Source organism: Bos indicus x Bos taurus, chromosome 22 (genome assembly GCF_003369695.1).
Source record: "Bos indicus x Bos taurus breed Angus x Brahman F1 hybrid chromosome 22, Bos_hybrid_MaternalHap_v2.0, whole genome shotgun sequence".
Classification (NCBI taxonomy): Eukaryota; Metazoa; Chordata; class Mammalia; order Artiodactyla; family Bovidae; genus Bos; species Bos indicus x Bos taurus.
Window position 1 is genome coordinate 23985380 of NC_040097.1, and position 15823 is coordinate 24001202.

At 39.8% G+C, this 15823-nt stretch overlaps 1 protein-coding gene across 2 annotated transcripts in view; it reads right to left on the reverse strand.

Moving 5' to 3' along the window:
* Positions 1-15823, reverse strand: part of ADAMTS9 (ADAM metallopeptidase with thrombospondin type 1 motif 9) — a 162125-nt gene that overhangs the window by 115056 nt on the left and 31246 nt on the right. For both annotated transcript variants that reach the window (XM_027523573.1, XM_027523572.1), the window contains exons 9-12: positions 12427-12573; positions 10890-11031; positions 6971-7078; positions 731-876 (exon numbers count right to left, since the gene is read on the reverse strand). In XM_027523573.1, the coding sequence (XP_027379374.1) occupies positions 731-876; positions 6971-7078; positions 10890-11031; positions 12427-12573 (543 nt within the window). The remainder of the gene's footprint in view (positions 1-730; positions 877-6970; positions 7079-10889; positions 11032-12426; positions 12574-15823) is intronic.

Sequence of the window (15823 nt, forward strand, 5' to 3'; positions counted from 1 at the left end):
ACTTTATACATCTTAGAACCAGACAAAATTTGATATCACTCCTTATAATGAAGATAGCAACTTTTAAAATCCGTTTATAAATAGCCTCTCCCCAAACACACATCTATCATAATGAGATGCTGGGGGAAAAGCCTGTGGACTTTATTTGAACATGTTAAGTTTCAACAAGGTTTGGCTGGTAGAGACCACTATGGTCATTCGCTGAGAATCACCATGAAAAGCCGTTGTAGGATGGGACCTCAGGAGTCAGGGTAAAAATAGTTTGATTCAAAAGTAAATCCTGACTTAGGCTTCCAGGTCCCTTGGGGTTCACTAACGCCACCTTGGGGGTCTGCGTGCCCTTTTAGCATTTCAGTTGCTAAGTAGAAAATGAACATTTATCTACAATCTGGGTGGAAATTTCTTTGTTTCCTAATGAACATCTACTTGTTTATTAGCAGACTACCCCAGCCCATGGTGGGGGGTGGGGGGGGTAGTGAGACATTCCTGAATGTCAAAGCAACACAAAGCATCTACCATTTAACAGATAAAGCTTTTAAAATAAAGGGTCACAGGAGAAAAATAATACAGAGGGATAGAGCGTAGATACCATTGGTCTGGGCAGTCCTAGAAGTCCACTCATTTTATAATCTGGAAAGAGCTCTTCACTTGCCTCAATTTAAATGACTTCCTCTAGGAATTTTCCACCCCTGCTGCCCCAGTAGTAAGAGTGATGAGCTCCGAGACTTACTCTGGTCTGTTGCACTCGCGAATGGCTGTTTTGATGCCCCCTCCACATGTTCTTGAGCAGGTTCCAAAGTGACTCCAACTTCCCCAGGATCCATCAGTCACAGGGACCTCCATTTCTTTGGGAACACAAAATCCAAACTTGCAGTGCTGTATTTAATAAGGGGAACAGTGAGGGAGAGCTCGGTGCTTGAGGTATTGCAGGACCCGCTGTCCTTTTAAATATACCATACTATCATTGTTTTCCACTTGCTGGTTTGAAATGCTGCAATTTAATTATCTCTGTGAGTAATGGAAATGGTAGGGACTTTAACCTCTTCGTGATTTTAGGCTGTGTCTTCATTTACAACTGTCTTGAATAAAACTGGCCAATGAGTGGCTGGCTCCAGGCTGTCAGGGAAAGTCCAACGGCCAGCCTCAAAGCACTCAATTAGTCTACTTGGAAAAATGAGGCGTGGAAATGGGCTGTCTACTGGTTGTAGACAGGGTTGAAACGAATTATTGGATTTGTATAGTGCATCTCCATTAACAAGGCCTAGAGATGTTGTGAGTCTGGTAAAATATAATGCTTTACGGTTCCTCATGGATTTGAAAACCCAATTTTAATTAAATGGGAGAAGGGGGAAAAAAAGCTAGATTACTATAAACTAAATTACTATAAACTCACTCTAGCAGAAGATGAGACTAAAGCAAAAATGGACACATTACAAGGAGCCCTAAGCTTTATTACTTTTGGGTTGCTAATGGTTTCAGATTCTTCAGCCTGGAGCAAGAAGGCCCTGATGCTTTAAAGTAAAACAAAATAAAACTCCCCAGCAGGACAAGGGAGTGGAGAAGCCCATTTCAACCCTCTGCCATTGTTGGGGTGTGAGGCCCTGACAAGAAGCTGAGGTCACTGAGCAACGCACAAAGGAAGGGGGGCAGCAGGAGAGTGACGCCCCGCCGCTTGCTCAGATCTCTGAAGCGGAGCTGGTGGTGGCCACTGTGATTTATCTGCAGGGAGGACTCAGGTTAGAAGCAGAGTCAGGCGGTCGGGGAGTGCACGGAGAAAGGGACAGATAAGAGACTGGTGAAGCCCCAGTCGGCGGCCAGTCCCAGCAAAAGCCTGGCGAACAATTATTTAAAAGAGTGCAGTTAGGCTTTCTCTACTTTTCCCTTATGCCTTCTTCCTTATAATTATCCTCTGAGTAACTGGGGCCACATCCCTCCCTCTGGGCTGTTTGGCTGAGGCTTAAAAGGTTTGGCATCCAAAGACTCCTGGACAACCCTGTACCCGAGAAATGTGGGCAGAGGCAGAAGTGACCACATCACTCCCCAAAATTATTTTACAGTTGTCTTTATAGCAATCTTGAACATTTTTTGGAATCTATGTACATAAAAATCAGTGAGACAAGTGGGAGTGGACATGGGCAAACCTATGGCTGATTCATGTTGATGTTTGGTAGAAACCAATGAAATACTGTAAAGCAAATATCCTTCAATTAAAAATTTAAAAAAATCAATGAGAGAGGCAGCCTGGTGTACAGCACCACTATCTAATAACATACTTGTGCCACACATGTAATTTAAGAAATTCTAGCAGCCATATTAAAACAAGTAAAAAGAACACTGAAATTAACTTTAATATCTTTTACTTAGCTCAAAATATCTAAGACATTATTATTTTTCCATATAATCAACATAACATTATAACTAAGGTTTTCTTCCCACACTTTTTTTCATGCTAGGTCTTTAACACATGGTATATATTTTCATTTTAGCACATTTCAGTTCAGAATGACATTTCAAATGCTCGCTAATCATATGTGGCTAGTGGCTGCCCTATTGGACAGAGCAGATCTTAAGGGGACATAGCTTAGCAGGCAAATGGTCTGGTGGCGTGGGGTGGCCATTCTACAAATTAATTGTGACCTCAGATGAGTCACTGAACTCTAATTCCATAGCTGAAAAATGAGAACCTACCTGCCAAAGTTTCTTTGCGTTTAACATGAGACAGTGTATGGAAAGCAACTAATATACAGCTGTGGACATAGGAGATCCAACTTGAAAAAGGTTTGTAATAATAAAAGCAAATATTTACACTTAATAGCACTTAATAGTTGCCAGGCACTCTTCTAGGTATTATGTATGTATTAACTTACTTAATCCTCATAGCATACTATGAAATAGGTATTGCTGTTACCCCATTTTTATAGAAAAGAAAATGGAGGCACAGGGGGGTTGATGTCAAACATCTGTTAAGGAGCTGAGCTAATACTGAAACATAGACAATCTGGCTCCAGAGTGCACACTGTTAACTGTGATACATGCTGTCCTTCTACTGTTAGCAAATGGGAACAATTTTTGATATCTTAAATAGGCTGAGATTTAAAAGTAAGATTAATGAGATGGTGAGGTGAGGTTGACACTGAGGTGTCTATGCAATATCATTCTGTTCTTCATCCTTCTTAACAATCTATATTTCCCTGGATTCTTATATAGGTAGAAATGGTCAAAGAAATGTTAGCAGAATTCATTGGATAAGATTCCTGGGAAGGTCCTTTTGCCTCTTGGCACCTTGCCCTTTGGTTTCATTCTGCCTGGGACTCAGAGTCAATGGCTGGAGCTATAGCAGCTATTTTGTGACCTTGAGGATGGTGGCCATTTGAATATGATAGTAGAACAGAAAGCAATTAGGAGCCTGTGTCTCTTATTTTGTACACCTACCATGGCAGCTCCATGACCTGCTTACATCTGGCTAGTTTGTGTGTGTGTGTGTGTCAGAAAAAAAGCCAATTTTCTTACACTACTATAATTCAATCTGACCTGAACAAAATTCTTATTAATATACATTTGAGGTTACAGCCAATGCCCAAACTCAGCCATCAAATCTTGATATCAAATACACATTTTATAAATTCTACAAACTAAAGAGAACATTCCTATGGCTAGTCATGGACTCTCATAATGAGAAGTTGTCTGGAAATATATTTTTTTCCTCACAACACTTCAGTCTTTAGTCTGTTGGCCTCTCTATTCTATAGACTCTACCTCCACACAAGAACAATATTCTTCAAAGTGACCATAATTCTCATTAAGTATTACCATAAACCAGAGCAGAATAAGGGCATAGGTTAGTTAACAATGGATTAAAATGTCCTTATAGAGTCCCTTCTTAAAAGAAAACCTAAATAAAACTCATCTGCAACTTAAATATTTCTTACTGATAGGACCATTGATGGGGGTTCAAAGGGAAGGGAGAACCTCAGAGGAAGAGGGAAGAACCTGCAGTGAAAGAGGCTGGAAATGGGGACTGTTTGGCAAATATGTATCAAGTTAATCTATTTTACCAGGAAACTAAACAAACAATAATTATATACTAGAAAAATCATTACATCATAATAAAGCATTAAGCAACTGGTGGAGCTGGAGCCAAAATATAATCGGCCTTCCCTAAAAGCACCCAGAATCATTTAAATGATATTTTACATAAATGTTTTTCTGAAGAGACTGGAAGAAGGACTTGGAGGTCAATTTTGTTCCAAAGAAGCTTAAAATACAAGAGTTTCAAACCTCAGATTTACAAATAGGGTTAAAATGAAAATGTTAATGGACTTAAGAAAATGGAAAAAATAAAGGGACATGAGAGAGCCATTCATCAAAATAACATTGTGTCAGCAGTCCAAGACAGATTACTGCTGAGGGAGCAGGGCAGAGAGAAGAGAAAGGAAAAAAATTTAACCTAGCAGCAAAGGGAGTTAGAATTTGCTAGAGAAAAGGATAAGGTTTTACTGCCAATTTGATGAAAACAAAACAAAATGGAGAAACACAGAACATTTGTGCAAACATATTCACCATCTTATTTGTAAAATGCATAAACGCTCTTCTGGGAAATAAACACACAAACAGCCATGTCTTTAATATAAGCTACTAGACTTAGCCACTTTACTAAAACAAACTAAAAATGTACCCATCATGTTCTCTGCATAGCTGCTTTTCTGAAAGTGTTCAGAGTCTGCCCTTTGGAATGCCTTGAAATCTCTTGCTTTTGCTGAACAAACGCTTACAAGGTAAATGTTTTTTTGAAAGATCTCCCCAAACCCCCCATTTATCAGGTATGAGATTATACTATAATCTTTTATCTTCTGCTACTGTTACAAAAACAGAAGATTAGAAAAAGACACAACAGACATCTTCTCAAGTACTACATGGAGCTTGGTAGCCTGTACATGACTATTTTACTAAATACAATTCATGTCATCATATGATTGACAGTTCTTCTTTGTTAAGGTTTTTCCATCAGTAACACGTATCAGATTTAGACATAACAGGTGGATATATCAGATTGACTAAGAACCATGACACAATACCAGTGACATCTTTGAGCTCAAACAGACTCAATTTAAATGAATAGTTGGCTGGTTCCAACTCACATCAGCTAACTAAGTTGTCAACCATGTCTACTGTCACTTCCCATCAACTGACAGCAGCTGTATGGGTGACTACGTATAGAAGGACTCTGAAGCTACATCTTCACTGAGGAAGAATGAGCAAATTCTGATGGCTAACGTGGAAGCCTGGGAACCATATTTCCGCTCAAACCTAAGATTCTTTGGCCATCAACAACACACTGAGTTAGATGTTTTGCAAAAAGTGAAAGTTCACTCTGACCAAATAGATATATTTCTTTCTAAGCGAGTGACAGTGGCAGTGCAAAAGCTGTTATGCTTATGTCCTTACACAGTTTTGTTAGGCTGCTCTTGGAGAAAGCTGTATTCTCAAATGCTGAGGTCCTAGCTGTAGAGAAGTGAGACCAGAGCTGACAGAGTAACCAAGCTAGGTCAATACAAAATCATCTTCATTGCAACTTTATAAAACCACTCTAGTAACATTTAAAAAATTGAAATCACTCTAAGAAATGAGTGGATAAGCTACTAGTTCTCCTGCTTGACCACAGAAACTTCAAGAGCTCAGTGAGCTTGAGTTATGGCCACAGCCTGCAGCTGCGGAGCCTGCGGCCCCTTCAGGCACAGAAAGCAAAGAAGAAACATGGGGAGGGAGGAGGGTGTGTGAGGACTCCACCCTGAGTGAGGCTGAACGACCTTGGGAAAGTCAGACTCTTGAGAGTCTCTTGGACTGCAAGGAGATCAAACCTGTCAGTCCTGAAGGAAACCAGTCCTGAATATTGGTGATGGACAGGGAAACCTGGCATGCTGCAGTCCATGGGGTCCCAAAGAGTTGAATACGACTGAGCAACTGAACTGAACTGAACTGAAGTCACTTCTCCTTTGTGTTCCCTATCTATAAAATCAGAGATGGGATAGGTAAGTTCCTCATCTCTGAGGACCGCATGTTTCCATGAAAACACTGGGAGCTACTAAGTGGAAAAACAGAAAATCAGATGAGGACAAAATAATAAAAGTGAGTAAAGTGGATGATGAGAGAGGTGAGGAGAAAGGAAAAAACTTAAGTAAGGATGACATGAGACGCAGATATAGTACAGGGATTGCATCACAGGTAAGTGACAGAATACCATTTTCTTTATGAATTTAAAAGTCAGGTTCATATCTAAAACTTTTGATAAGTAAATCCTTAACATACTACCCTTTTTTTCTTAAAAGATAGACACCAGGTGCAAAATGTTACATTAATACTACTTGTAGTTGTTGGGACGTTGTTATCATTAGGCTATACAAGAAGCAGATTTTGTTTGGTTACTAACAAATAAATGGGAACTATTAGAACTAACTCAGAATTTGGATTTGCAGATAACCCAGGTGACATCACAGCTCCATTAAGCGATCAATACTGGCTGGGAAAAGCCTAGTATCCAAGTAGTGAACACAGTAAGTCTTTCTGTATTTTCTTGATTTTAAGATATTTCACCAACTTAATAACAGCCTTTTTCCACTGCCACTCTAAGAGAGAGAGAGAGAGAGAGAGAGAGAGAATATGTGCTACCTCACATTAAATGTTCCCATAAACTGAAAAGCACATTGGAATTTCAAAAACATTAAAAATGAGAAAAATATGTCTAATAAATTGAGGAAATAATGATAGCTATGTCCCTTGTGTCAGTTTTAGGCTGTAAGGTAAGTTTGCACAATTTTCAAGAGCAAAGTTGAACCTCCTACCTCAAAAAAGTATTATGCATGCTGAAACACACTGCATTAACTTATGTTCTCAACAGTGGTGACTGAGCCTACAGCCCAGATCTTGCCCACATCTGCCCCAAGACAGAAGGACAGATCGGGGTGTTACTTGCCTTTCCAGGCTCATCACACTCGGTCCCATCAGCCCAGGGCGTGTGCTGAGTTCGGCAGCCTTTGTGCGCTCCATCCACGTTATTGCACCAGAGCCGTCTGCACTGCATCTGCGCAATTCAGTTGAAGACAATTCAGTGATAATGTGATTCAGTGACATCAAGCAAGGCAAAGATTGCTTTCAACAAATGTTTTGCCGGTGATGTAGAGTATAGATTAGAAAGGGTTTTTTTCTCTTGGTCTGATGAATGATAAAATATTCCAATGGATACAGACAGCAGCCCACAAGACACATTTCTCTGCCTGGTAGGGTTTGCAGGGATGTCAAAGGGAAACTACTGTGCAACAGGAACATACAAGATGCCATTTGGTCCTAGTAATGTCTCCTCAAATTACAGATGAGGAAACTGAGGCTGGCAGAACAAAGGGCAGGTCAGTATCACAATGGAAATGTATGATGTGAGTTTAGGTTTGCAATGAGCTATGACTGGCAAATAGATGGGGAAACAGTGGAAACAGTGGCTGACTTTATTTTTCTGGGCTTCAAAATCACTGCAGATGGTGACTGCAGCCATGAAATTAAAAGACGCTTACTTCTTGGAAGGAAAGTTACAACCAACCTAGACAGCATATTAAAGAGCCGACACATTACTTCGCCAACAAAGGTCCATCTAGTCAAGGCTATGGTTTTTCCAGTGGTCATGTATGGATGTGAGAGTTGGACTGTGAAGAAAGCTGAGCACCCAAGAATTGATGCTTTTGAACTGTGGTGGTAGAGAAGACTCTTGAGAGTCCTTTGGACGGCAAGGAGATCCAACCAGTCCATTCTAAAGGAGATCAGTCCTGGGTGTTCATTTGAAGGACTGATGTTGAAGCTGAAACTCCAATACTTAGGCCACCTGATGCGAAGAGCTGACTCACTGGAAAAGACTCTGATGCTGGGAAAGATTGAAGGCAGGAGGAGAAGGGGACGACAGAGGATGAGATGGCTGGATGGCATCACCGACTTGATGGACATGGATTTGGGTGGACTCCAGGAGTTGGTGATAGACAGGGAGGCCTGGCATGCAGCAGTTCATGGGGTTGCAAAGAGTCGGACATGACTGAGCGACTGCACTGAACTGATGATTGGAGAGTGAGCAACTGAACTGATGATTGGAGAGTGAGCAACTGAACTAAACTGATGATTGGAGAGTGGGTTTTGATTTCTGTTGTGATTAGTTTTGGTTTGACTTGATGTTAAAACTGGTATTTTTTCCTACTAAGCCATACATATTATGTCAGAAGAAAGAAGGGACAAAATATCAGTAATATTGCAGGCACATAAAAAATATGAACAGTAACATAATGGATACCCATATGTCCACCTCCAAAATTAAGAAAGAAGACAGTTTATGGGCCCAGCCTTGAACACTCATTCTCAATCCCAATCGCTTCTCTTTCTCCACATAGGTAATGTGGTGATCTCATTACCTAGATCTCAATCTAGTGATGCTCACCATCTCACCATTCCCATTGCTTTTACTGTGTGTGTGTACATGTGCTCAGTCATGTCCGACTTTGCGACACCATGGACTAAGCCTGCCAGGTTTCCCTGTCCGTGGGATTTTCCAGGCAAGAATACTGGAGTGGGCTGCCATTTTCTCCTCCAGGGGATCTCCTCACTGAGGGACCAAACCCATATCTCCTGCATTGGTAGGTAGATTTTTCACCACTGAGCCGCCTGGGAAGCCCACTGCTTTTACTACAAATGTTTAAATATCTACCGATAATGCACAGTACTTTGGCTTTAAACAAACGATGCTATTCAATATTTCAGAACATATAGAGGCATCCTACGATTTGCTATTTGCTTCCTCTATGCACTGTGATTTTTAGAGTCATCCAAGTTGATATATTTAGCTCTATTTCAGGCCATACTATTTTTTTTCTTGTAGTGTAGCTTGTTTTATTTATGCCACAAATATTTCAAAGAAATTACAAAATACTTAAATGGAGAGAACACAGAAACCACAATTTCTAGGTGTCTACTCTGTTTACACTGTGTAATCTCAAGGCAAACTACTCATATATACATTTAGCTTCAAAATACATATAAACATAGCAAATCAGAATGTACTCTGCTCTGCCACAGTGAAGTGAAACACAACTTTGAGGACAGTGAACAAGATACACGCAAAACATGGAAAAGCAAAACTCAACTCCAAAGCAAGGTAAGTTGGACTTCAAATACACTGCAGAGGCCCAGGTCTCCTACACAACCTGGAGCTGACCAGGTGAGCTTTTCAGGTTGTGGGTTTCCACATGGAAGAACCCCAAGCAGGACAAGGCAAGAAAACCAATATCTAACGAGAAAATGCCTTCAGACAGTTTTCAAGTACAGACTTCAAAGTACTTCACTCTCTTCTTTGGAAATGTGGATGATAGAGGACATGAAGAAGGTTTAACTGAACAGTAGGCATCATGGAGTGGCAAAGAGTCAGATCCAACTGAGTGACTAAGCACACACGCACAGGCATCATGTCCTACCCGAAGGGAGAAGACGAAGGGCAGGCAGGAGCGGGGCATCTGTGTAGGAGCTGGGAACATCAGGAGCACCTGGCAGGAAGGGGCCTGGCTCAGAGGTGAAGAGTCTGCAGCGAGAGCCTGCCCAGGTATCATGTCCCTCCTTAGCCAGAAAGATAATTGTTCCCATGATGATGAGAATAAACCATACTCACAGTAGAAAAATTCAGAAGGTACTATTTTTTTGTTTAATAGAAAAAAAGTTTTAAATGACCCAGTCTTTTCTGAAGCTCTTATCCCCCTTTTATATTGAGAAAATACTCAGTAAAATAATTCTTTACCCTGGTATTTTAATTTAAAACTATAGCTGGAGCATGTTCCCATGTATAGTCACTTTTCAATTTTTGTATGATATTATTCCATTAAACGGAGATGGTGCAGTGGTCAAGAAGCCGCCTGTCAGTGCAGGAGACGCAAGAGGCTCAGGTTCAGTCCCTGGGTTAGGAAGATGCCCTGGAGGAGGAAATGTCAATCCACTCCAGTATTCTTGCCTGAGATATCCATGGACAGAGGAGCCTGGTGCGTTCACAGTCCACAGGGTCACAAAGAGTTGGATGCGACTGAGCAATTGAGCAAGCACACACATAAGTTTGCTTAACCTTTCTATTCTTGTGCTTGTAGGTCACTCCTAATGTTTGCTATCATGAATAGCAGAGAAATGAATATAATCATGGATACATTTTACACAAAATATTTTGTTATTTTCATGGAATCACTGTTCACTGGCTATCTCTGAACCTCTCCCAGAAAAACACCCAAAGGGGTAGAATGGGGCATCCCATAGAAGAACAGTTCTGCTAAGCCTCTTGTTAACCACTGGATCATATCATTGGTCCAAATGTTCATAACACATACATCAAAGAATCACACACTTGCCAGCTGAGCTACCACCAGAAATGATTTCAAGCCCCAGGCAGTCATAGGACATGGTCTTGACCAGCTAAAACAGGGAAACAGTTTTGTCTCATGAGTTACTGAATCTAGAAGAGTCCCTATAATAAAAGTCTTCTGGACAAGCTGGTGGGAAGAAAAGGAGACACAGAGAAAAAAGGGCTGAGCTCTGTTATTACCAGTTCTGTTACTTTTCCCCTCCTGAGTCTCACTTACCCATTTATAAAATAAAAACCATAATGGTATCTTCCTTTTGGGTTGAGAGTGAAATGACAAAGTTCAGGAAACATCCAACACTGAGAACTATTACTGTTTATCCCCATCATCATCATTACTATTATCCTTAATAGTTAATGGACCACTCAATGAGTGGTATATGTTAGCATGAGAATCCAATGGAAAACTATGAATAAAAAAAAGTTCACAATCTGGTTATGAGGGTAGAAAGGGACCTCAGACACTTACCATATATGGGCACACCTGAGAACCTGGTCCAAAAATCAATTCACATTGTTTATTCACGTTGTAGAGGAGGCCTGGCAGTTGATGAGGCAAAGGATAGGGTCTGTATTCAGGTTCGTTAAGCAAACATTCGCCGTAACCAGTGCTGTGGGAAGCAGAAAAATACAGGTGGTAAGGGCAGTGGATGAGATGTGACTGTCAGAGTCTCCAAAAGACAGTGAAGGTCATTCTGTCATTTTAATGGTAGCAAAGATTGTTCTTTTGTTGTTCTGCTTTTGTTCTATTCTTTTCATCCAAACTTGAGTCCAGAAGCTGAAGTTCTACTTTTTGGTGTATACTTGTTTGTGGAACCACTGGCTACACATACAACATGCATGCATGCATGAATGCTCAGTCACTGCAGTTGCGTCCAACTCTTTGTGACCCCGTGGACTGTAGTTTCCAAGCTCGTCAGACCATGAGATTCTCCAGGCAAGAATACTGGAGTAAGTTGCCATTTCCTTCTCCACGTATACAACCAGGGGGAGATGTATACCTGCTTCAGCCTTTATCACATTTCAGGGCAATTACTCTAAAATGTTTATTTTTGGTCATCTTTTCCAATAGAGTATAAGCTTCTTAGGGGTAAAAGCTTGTTTGGGGTGAAAAAAGTTTGTTTTTCACCCAAATATGGGATCCTGTCCATAGCAATCAGTGTTTAGTAAATATTTGCTGATTGAATGGGTAAGTGAATAAATGACTACAGTAAGAAACACTTTAGATCATCTGGTTGAAAAAAAAAACAAAACAAAACCCCCAGCAACCTGCCAGTTCTTCCATGTTTCTGCAAACACATCGTCTGGAAAATTCACACCCAGTGAGTTCTGATTAACAAGCCCCCTCTTCCCTGTGGCTGGGGAAATATACACCCAGTGACCTTGGGATAATCACTTAACCTTCTGTACATCTGGGAGAGAAGAGCAATAAATCTGTGACACAAGGATATTGTATAAAGTAATTGGATCCTTGAGCATCCTGGTGGGAAACTTAAAAAAAAAGGCAAAAAAGGAGAAAGAGGGAAGGAGATAAAGAGAGACAGAGAGAGGATGTTTTTAATTCAACAACATGGAGGTCTGTGCAATTTTCATCTACCCTGTAATGTTCTTTGGGGATGTCTCACTTCCCTATCTCTTTCCAACCCCAAATTACTAACTTAGAAGCACATAAATATTTGCCTTCCTTCATCATGTTATCATATACATGGTCTCTTCCCCAAGACCTGAACAGATTTCACAGCTTTACTAAGAATGAAGCAACATTTACATATTCTCTTTAAGACCTCAACATTTTCTTCAGCTCAGTCTGCAATCTTCTAAGTGCTGGCGAGGACATGAACTACACAGATGTCAGAGAGTATTTTTCTTTTCCCTCCTCCCAGGAATGTCAACAAAAATAACAACTCAAAAGGAATGCTTGACTCTACGTTTTCTTTCCCACAATGAGTTCACTGCATGTAGGTCAGATGCTAGCATGAAGGCTGTACTCAAAGTTCGAGTCTTACTCTAAAAATTCAGTGATATATTTTCGACTACACTTTGACCACATCCAGGGGTTGGTGTTGAAGTTCAATGTTGGGGCCATGACGTGCTGGGGGCTCTTGATTCCTTCTTCTTTGCACTTATTGTTGTCATCATGAGGCATGTTGAACCTAAGGCCGAGAAGACAATGATAATAAAAAGTCAATAAACAATAAGGGACTGAGCTGTTATAATTGCTCTGACAACGCAGCTAAGAGAAAAAATTTAACAGACTACTGCATTATGGATAAGAACCTGAATCCTGGTGAGCAGAACAAAACTTACTAGAAGATTAAAGGTAGAGAGTAGAATAAAACATATTTCTGACTCAACTGAATGTAAAGTGCCTTTAATGTAAAAAAAAAAGAAAAAGAAAAAGATGTGAACTGGGCCATTATTTGGCTTAGCTGTATTTTGTGGAATTGCAGAGGCTCTGCGTGTGCTGTAGCTGGTGCTAGAATACAGTAGTTGGAATTCCTAACAAGCTGTTAAAGGCCAATTTATAGAGTCAAGAATTTGGCAGGTTATGATAACACTATTCACATGAAGAGTCAGTCAAGTGTCAAAACCTGAAGCCAAAAGCTTTCTAATGAGAGGCTCACGGTGGGTCTTGGCATCTCCTCCTTTTTGGGTCAGGTTGACAAACGCTAAAACCATGTAAGTATACCGTTATAGAGCTATACAAAGTTCGTGCACAGTAAAACCCATTAAGGAAAGCTGCAGCACGGAAACCAGAGGCGTGCCAATTCAGTTGGCTTAACTCAGAGATGGCAAATAGTTTCAAGCTTCACGCCAATGACAATTGATTGGTACTGGCTTCCTGAAAATCTGGGCACAAAAGAATTCTTAAATTAATCTAGGTTCCACCCCAAAAAATGGCTATGATGGAGTGCCAACGTCCTCTTGGGTCTGGGAGGGAACTCAGCAGCAGCATTAACACATATTTGCCATTCTTGGCTTAGAGAAAGGAAGTGGGGGAAAAAAATGACAGGAAGCATTTCTCAATCCAGAAACATCAGTTCTATGACCCACATGCCTTTCTCAGTCAGATAATTATCCACTGGGCAACAATCTCACAAGGGCTTTCCTCTCTGGATGACTATTCCTAATCACAAAACTGATGCATCTGACTAACTTGGCACTTAGGGAGAAATTCCCCTTACGAGTTCATCTTTAGATATGAAAACAAGAAAGTCAGACAGAAGTAAACTCACTTGCTTTATATAAAAATAAAAGCTGGAATAAAAGTCTGTGAGGTCCATCCCAATAATTTCTCATGTTTTATTTCCTTTTTCTTTTAAAACCTTAGGACCCTCAATAATGGCCAGATGGGAAAACTCCAACTCTCTTGGTTGGACTTAATAGTAATGGATGCTTAAGAGTCTATTTTCTTAAAGAAATGACTGTCCAGGATTCTAAAACCCAGATGCAGATTAAGTGTAACACCTCCATCAACAAACCGAATACAAGAAAAGCTTTCAAATCTTGCTTGTTTCTCTCTGGTGCAAAGGAGCTGGTGTTTATTCCCCACACCACCATGACTTGATAAAATCCAGTTTATTCCATCATGTAAACAGAAAACTTTTTTTTTTTTTTCATTCAAATATCAGGCATGTTTGTTCATAGCAGGGGTTATATAACAACCATTCATCGAGCACTTACTAAAAAATAATTAACAAGACTTTTTTAGCATTCACAATGCACTAGCCAGTGTGTTAAATGCATTTGATGTTTTATTTAACTTAATTACTTATTTGACCCAATGAATAGTACGCTATTACTATTCACATTTTACAGAAGAGGAAATTGGGAAGTAGGAGGTTTAACTATTTGATCAAGGTCACATGGTTATTAAGTGAGCTAGAACTGGAGTTTACTTCAGTCTAATACCTCCTGTTTTGGAATATATACAAACTACATTCTCTCCTGTGAGACAAGATATGGACAATTTTTCAGGAACACTGTGTAAGGATTTCTGTGTCCAGTAGAGACTCAATCACTTCCCCAATTCTTCCTGACTCTCAGATTCTTAGTGTCTATGAAGCTGGTACAAGAAGGCAGGAGCTATTTTTGTAGCATCCAATGACGCTCACCAAATAACAGGTTGGTTGCTTTTTCCTCCGAGCAGCTCTCAGATTTTATTTTATCAGAAAGTCATGACCATAACAACTTAACATTTAATTTTGAAAAAGTTAATTAGAAAAATTTGTTAGAGAATATGGTAGGAAATTAAAAACAAAAAAGATTTTCACTTTTCTTAACACAATAACAAAGCTAACTCTAGGAAACAAAGTGCCAAAAAAAAAATAAATAAATAATTCACTAACAGGCTAGGAATACACTTTCTGTTTAAGCCACAACTTACATCATTCGCTGATTACTTGATTTCTTATTTCCTGACACTTTTGAGATAAGGTGTATATGTATTGTTTCCATCTTACAGGAAGGGAAATAGCATATATTTTCCTCAAGTCAAAGGGAATGTTGTAACAATTCAGTCCAGATCTTGGCTATCTGGCTACCTGCTGACTTCTACCCTAGAACTGGTGCTCCAACATCATACGCTCCTATGCCTTCATTAGCTACCACGATTTGGTTGGCTACTACAATTTGGTTAACTTAATATCTCTAAGTCAAACACACAGACTTAATATCTACTTTGTGGGGATTCTAAAGATTAAGGGAGATAATACAAATGAAAGCTCCTGGAAACATGTCAACAGCATAGTTTTTACAGGGGAGTTGTCTGTTAACTGTGAATTAAGACTTCTATATGGCATAAATATTTTGTTGTTGCTATTTAAAATTCTTACATTCCTTAAAATGTCAATTTTATAACCTGGCTATCTAAAAGAGGTTTATAAACTCTTTTGGGGAAAGGAATTAATAGGAAATTAATTATATTTCTTTACACAGTATATTTTTGTTAGCCCTATTTTGGGAGGAAATGTTAATTTGTTAATCAAATACACCGTTGCCCTTGGAATACATTCTTGTCTCTGTAACTCTCCTTGTTCCGTGTTCTGGGGCAGGAATAGCTTCCCCATTGAAACATCACCCTATTCCTCACTATGAAATCTACATCCCCTATTTAAAGGTCTAAAGTAATTTACTAGGTATCATGTAAAACAAAGAAATGAAAATCCTCCAAAGATTCTGTTAAAATAAACATGGGGGAACTGAGATAAAATCAACACCTGAGTTAAAATCAATACAGGACTTGTCAGAACCTTTACTTCATGGCATTTGGCCTTGGCACTCCAAACATGGCTGGGAAAAATTTTTTTTAATCACTGGATTACAACACCCTTATTTCGCCCCATGGACCATCCTCTTGGAATCAGCGTAAGAGTACCAAACTTTGGGAAATGCTGGTAGAAT